The following is a 6,047-nucleotide window of genomic DNA, read 5'->3' as shown; positions in this document are numbered from 1 at the left end:
AAGGAGTAGGCCATTTGGCCCTTCGAGCCTGCTCCGCCATTCAATGAGATCATGGCTGATCTGCCTCAACTCCATTCACATGCCCTGTCGCTATATCCCTTGATGCCCTTACTAGTCAGAAATCTATCGACTTCGGTTTTGAATATACCCAATGACTGAGCCTCCACAGCCCGCTGGGGTAGATAATTCCAAAGATTCACCACCCTGTGGGAGTGGGCCTTTGGCGTAGCAGTAGCATCCCCGCCGCTGGGCCAGAAGGCGTAGGGTTTCGAACCCCGCTCCAGACAGTCCCGGCAAGTGGAGTCGGAGCTCCGGCTCTAAATTTTGGGTTGACATCCAGCAGGATACTTGCGTCCGTGGGTGTGGGTGGCCCCCCCCTTGTATGGGTTGTGGGAGCCCATAAAACCCTCCCACCATAGGACTAACCACCCTAATGGCTGGTACGAAGATGGTTACGGTCATGGAAGGAGCGTTAATCGCGGCCAGAAATCCTTCCACCACTTCATACAGTTCCCCAAAGGGAACAGTATGAAGACACGTACGACGACGACCACCCTGTGTGTGAAGAAATTTCTGCTCATCTCAGCCCTGAATGGCCTACCCTTTATCCTGAGGCTGTGGTCCCTGGTTCTAGACTCCCCAACCAAGGGAAACATTCTCACAGCATCCACCCTATCAAGCCCTGTAATAATTGTATATGCTTCAATGAGATCCCCTCTCATCTGAATTCAAGAGAATACAGGCCTAGTTTACTCAATCTCTTCTCATACGACAGTCCCGCCATCCCTGGAATCAATCTTGTGAACCTTCGTTGCGCTCCCTCTATGGCAAGTATATCCTTCCTTAGGTAAGGAGACCAAAATTGTACACTACTCCAGGTGTGATCTCACCAAGGCCCTATATATTTGGAGTAAGACTTCTTTACTCCTGTACTCAAATCCTCTTGTAATGAAGGCCAGCATACCATTTGCCTTCCTAATGGCTTGCTGCACCTGCACATTCACTTTCAGTGACTCATGTACAAGGACACCCAGGTCCCTTTGAGCATCTGCTTCACATTTATCCACATTATATTCCATCTGCCAAGTTCTCGCCCACTCACTGAGCCTGTCGAGAAACCCTTGAAGCCCCTTCACATCCTCTTCGCAACTAACACTGCCACCTAGCTTTGTATCATCAGCAAATTTGGGAATGTTACATTTAGTCCCATTATCCAAATCACTGATATAGATTGTGAATAGCTGGGGCCCAAGCACCAATCCTTGCGGTACCCCACTAGTCACAGCCTGCCATCCTGAAAAAGACCCATTTATCCCTACCCTTTTGTGGTAAACCACTGTTTGTATTCCTGTTTGTCCTGTTTGTATTCCACTATGTACATGCCTGGACATGCCTCGGCTGACTCCTCCCACAGGTCCTAGTATAAAGGTGACTGCTCCCCAGCCCTTTGTATCCTGGGCCTGTCGACCACTCGAGGCAGACCTCCATTCTGTTGTTAATAAAAGCCTTTAGTTACTCTTCTAACTCTCGGTCTTTTATGAGTAATTGATAGCGCATCAATTTTATTAACAACATTTTTATAATGGAGAAGATCCTCACACCAGCATGCCTGGACTTAGATCATCGGGAGGCGGACTCATCCACCAAGTTTACTCACTGGCTTAAGTGTTTCGAAAAATTCCTGACCGCCTCCGAAGCAATCAAATCGGACGAGGACAAACTGGATGTCCTGACCTCCAAAGTGAACCACCGAGTGTACTCGGTCATCCAAGACGCGACCTCGTACGCGGACGCTATCAAGCTCCTCAAGGACCAGTACACGCGCCCAGTGAACGAAGTGTACGCCAGGCACCTTCTGGGGAGTCGTAAACAACAACCTGGGGAATCGACCGTGGAATACCTTCAGGCACTGTCTGTGCTTGGCCGGGCCTGTGGTTGTAAGGATGTAAAGGCCGCCGTGTACACAGAGGAACTTATCCGGGACGCTTTTGTAGCGGGCCACAGATCCAATTACACCCGACAGCGACTGTTGGAGCAGAGTAACCTCGACCTCAACAAGGCCTCTGAACTCGCACTATCGTTGGATGCAGCCTACCAGGGCATGGATGCCTACTCCTCTGCACCGTGGACGCCGCGGGGAATGACAGCCTGGGACACGGTAGGACCGCCTCATAGCGCCGTGCCACCCCAGCCACACCCCAACAACGGCCCAACTACCGCAGCAGTGTCCCAGGGCCAGACAGCAGTGCCCCAAGGCCAGAAATGCTACTTCTGTGGCCAGGCAAAACACCCCAGAGCGCGCTGCCCGGCGAAAAACGCGATCTGCTCGGGCTGCGGGAAGAAGGGACACTACGCTAGCGTCTGCAGGGCCAAAGCCACCCCGAACCCCAGCAGCGCCGCGTGTGGGCCATGCGGGCCGCCATCTTGGACCTCCCCGGCCATGTGCGAATCACCGGTACAGCAGCCATTTTGGACGCCTCCAGCCACATGGGGATCATGGACGCCGCCATCTTGGACGACAGCCGGGACGCAGCAGGCCCCCGACACCGCCTCATCTGTTACCCGCAGCGACACACCGACCCCTACGCTGGCATCCGTTACACTGGACCAAGCGAGACCGCACCAACTGGCCAGTTCCACAATGGACATTAAGGTAAATGGTCATGATACAATCTGCCTTTTTGACTCTGGGAGCACGGAGAGCTTCATCCACCCCGACACGGTGCGGCGTTGCTCTCTCCCAGTCCTGCCTGCACAACAGCGGATTTCTATGGCCTCCGAGTCCCAGTCGGCGGACATCGGCGGCTACTGCGTGGTGACACTCGTAGTAGACGGGACCGTGTACGATCATTTTAAACTTCTGGTCCTGCCTGACCTCTGCGCTGCCGTCCTGCTGGGGTTAGATTTTCAGTGCCACCTTAAAAGTGTTACGATGGCGTACGGTGGACCCCTACCCCCACTCACAGTCCGCAGCCAGCAGCTTCCAAATTGCCCGCCGCGCACCAGGTGCAACCTCTCCACACTCAGAGTCACCCCCCCACCACTGTTTGCTAACCTCACCCCCGACTGTAAGCCCATCGCCACAAAGAGCAGGCGATACAGTGCCGGGGACAGGGTTTTCATTAAAACCGAAGTGGAGCGGCACCTGAAAGAAGGGATTATTGAGGGCAGCACCAGCCCCTGGCGAGCCCAGGTTGTGGTCGTTAAGACCGGCGAGAAGCAGCGCCTGGTCATCGACTACAGCCAGACAATAAATCGCTACACCCTGCTGGACGCCTACCCACTCCCCCGTATAGCTGATATGGTCAACCAGATCGCGCAGTACCGCGTCTTCTCGACCATTGACCTGAAATCAGCGTACCACCAGCTCCCCATCCGCCCTGAGGACCGCCAGTACACTGCCTTTGAGGCAAACGGCCGCCTCTATCACTTCCTTAGGGTTCCCTTTGGCGTCACCAACGGGGTCTCCGTCTTCCAAAGGGAGATGGACCGGATGGTAGATCAAAATGCGTTGCAGGCCACTTTCCCATATCTGGACAATGTGACCATCTGCGGCCGTGACTTGCAGGACCATGACGCAAACCTCGAAAAATTCCTCCGCACCGCCCAACTCCTAAACCTGACATATAACAAGGAGAAGTGCATATTCCGCACAAACCGCCTCGCCATCCTTGGCTGTGTTGTGGAACACGGAGTCATCGGCCCCGACCCCGACCGGATGCGTCCCCTTATGGAACTTCCACTGCCCCACTGCCTCAAGGCCCTGAAGAGGTGCCTAGGGTTTTTCTCCTATTACGCCCAGTGGGTCCCCTACTATGCGGACAAGGCCCGTCCGCTGATCAAGTCCACCTCTTTTCCCTTGACGGCAGAGGCCCGCTTAGCCTTCCACCGTATCAAGGAGGACATCGCCAAAGCCACCATGCACGCAGTGGACGAATCCATCCCCTTCCAGGTGGAAAGCGACGCGTCCGACTTTGCCCTGGCCGCTACCCTCAATCAGGCGGGGAGACCCGTGGCCTTCTTTTCACGAACCCTCCAAGGCCCGGAGACCAGACACTCCGCTGTTGAGAAGGAGGCCCAGGCGATTGTGGAGGCTGTGCGTCATTGGAGGCACTACCTGGCCGGAAAACGATTTACCCTGCTCACTGACCAGCGTTCAGTTGCTTTTATGTTTAACAACAAGCAGAGGGGCAAAATCAAAAATGACAAGATCTTGAGGTGGAGAATCGAACTTTCCACCTACAACTACGAGATCTTGTACCGGCCCGGGAAGCTAAATGAACCCCCGGATGCGCTATCGCGTGGCACCTGCGCCAGCGCGCAGATCGATAGACTACGGGTCCTCCACAATGACCTCTGCCACCCGGGGGTCACCAGGTTCTTCCACCTCATCAAGGCCCGCAACCTGCCTTACTCTATTGAGGAGGTCAGGACCATGACCAGGAACTGCCAAGTCTGCGCTGAGTGCAAACCGCACTTTTATAGACCAGACAGGGCCCACCTGATAAAAGCCACTCGCCCCTTCGAGCGCCTGAGCGTTGATTTTAAAGGGCCTCTCCCCTCCTCCGACCGCAATGTGTACTTCCTCAATATTATTGATGAGTACTCCCGTTTCCCGTTCGCCTTCCCCTGCCCGGACATGACCAGTGCCACGGTCATTAAATGTCTGAACAACCTCTTCACCCTGTTCGGCTTCCCCAGCTATATCCATAGCGACCGGGGCTCATCGTTTATGAGCGACGAACTCCGTCAGTACCTGCTAACTAGGGGTATTGCCACAAGCAGGACCACCAGTTACAACCCCCGGGGGAACGGACAGGTGGAAAGAGAAAATGCGACAGTTTGGAAGGCCGTCCTGCTAGCCTTAAAGTCTAGGGGCCTTCCAACCTCCCGCTGGCAGGATGTGCTCCCCGATGCGCTCCACTCTATTCGGTCACTGCTCTGCACTGCCACTAACGCCACCCCTCATGAGAAAATGTTTGTCTTCCTAAGGAAGTCCACATCGGGGACATCGCTACCGCCATGGCTGACGTCCCCAGGGCCGGTCCTACTGAGAAGACACGTGAGGACCCATAAAACGGACCCCCTGGTCGAGAGGGTCGACCTCCTCCACGCCAACCCCCAGTATGCTTACATCGCATTCCCGGACGGGCGGGAGGACACAGTCTCCATAAGAGACCTTGCACCCTCGGGGACCGCAGTAACCCACTACCCACTACCACCCCCCCCACGATCCGATATCCAGCCCCAGCAGACGGCAGGCCTGGGCCCCGCGACCCGCTCGACATCTACGAGGACGACACGCCTGTGCCACAGCCTACGCTGGACTCGACGCTGGAAGCTTCACTACCCCTGCCGTCGCCACGCCGATCACAGCGGCAGACAAGACCTCCGGAGAGACTCCAATACACTAACTTTTAATACACTTCACCCCGCCGGACTCAATTTTAAACAAGGGGTGAATGTGGTAAACCACTGTTTGTATTCCTGTTTGTCCTGTTTGTATTCCACTGTGTACATGCCTGGACATGCCTCGGCTGACTCCTCCCACAGGTCCTAGTATAAAGGTGACTGCTCCCCAGCCCTTTGTATCCTGGGCCTGTCGACCACTCGAGGCAGACCTCCATTCTGTTGTTAATAAAAGCCTTTAGTTACTCTTCTAACTCTCGGTCTTTTATGAGTAATTGATAGCGCATCACCTTTGTTTTCTGTCGGTTAACTAATTGTCAATCCATGCTAGCATATTACCCCCAAATCCATGTGCCCTAATTTTGTTCACCAACCTCTTGTGTGGGACCTTATCGAAGGCCTTCTGAAAATCCAAATATACCACATCTACCGGTTCCCCTTTGTCTACTCCACTAGTTACATCTTCAAAGAACTCCAATAGGTTTGTTAAACAGTGTACCACCATGATCTCGTTGAATGGCAGAGCAGGCTCGAATGGCCGAATGACCTACTCCTGCTCCTATTTTTTATGTTCTTATGTTCTTAAAGGGTGGTCCAATATCAGGTGCAGTGTAATCGCAAGTCATGATTGCCACAGG

At 54.2% G+C, this 6,047-nt stretch overlaps 1 protein-coding gene across 1 annotated transcript; it reads left to right on the top strand.

The window, feature by feature from the left end:
* The first annotated feature begins 1,248 nt into the window (after positions 1 to 1,248).
* On the top strand, positions 1,249 to 5,685 carry LOC147123459 (uncharacterized). The gene is made up of 2 exons (XM_086004560.1): positions 1,249 to 2,653; positions 4,993 to 5,685. Exons 1-2 carry the CDS (start codon positions 1,583 to 1,585, stop codon positions 5,074 to 5,076), a joined length of 1,155 nt encoding a protein of 384 aa, XP_085860686.1. The 5' UTR covers positions 1,249 to 1,582; the 3' UTR covers positions 5,077 to 5,685.
* Positions 5,686 to 6,047: the final 362 nt, after the last annotated feature.

This window comes from Somniosus microcephalus, chromosome 2 (assembly GCF_052327205.1).
Source record: "Somniosus microcephalus isolate GS21.2 chromosome 2, FLI_Smic_1.0, whole genome shotgun sequence".
Lineage (NCBI taxonomy): Eukaryota > Metazoa > Chordata > Chondrichthyes > Squaliformes > Somniosidae > Somniosus > Somniosus microcephalus.
The sequence above is the reverse complement of the archived record's forward strand: the minus strand, read 5'-3'. Positions and strand labels throughout refer to the sequence as shown.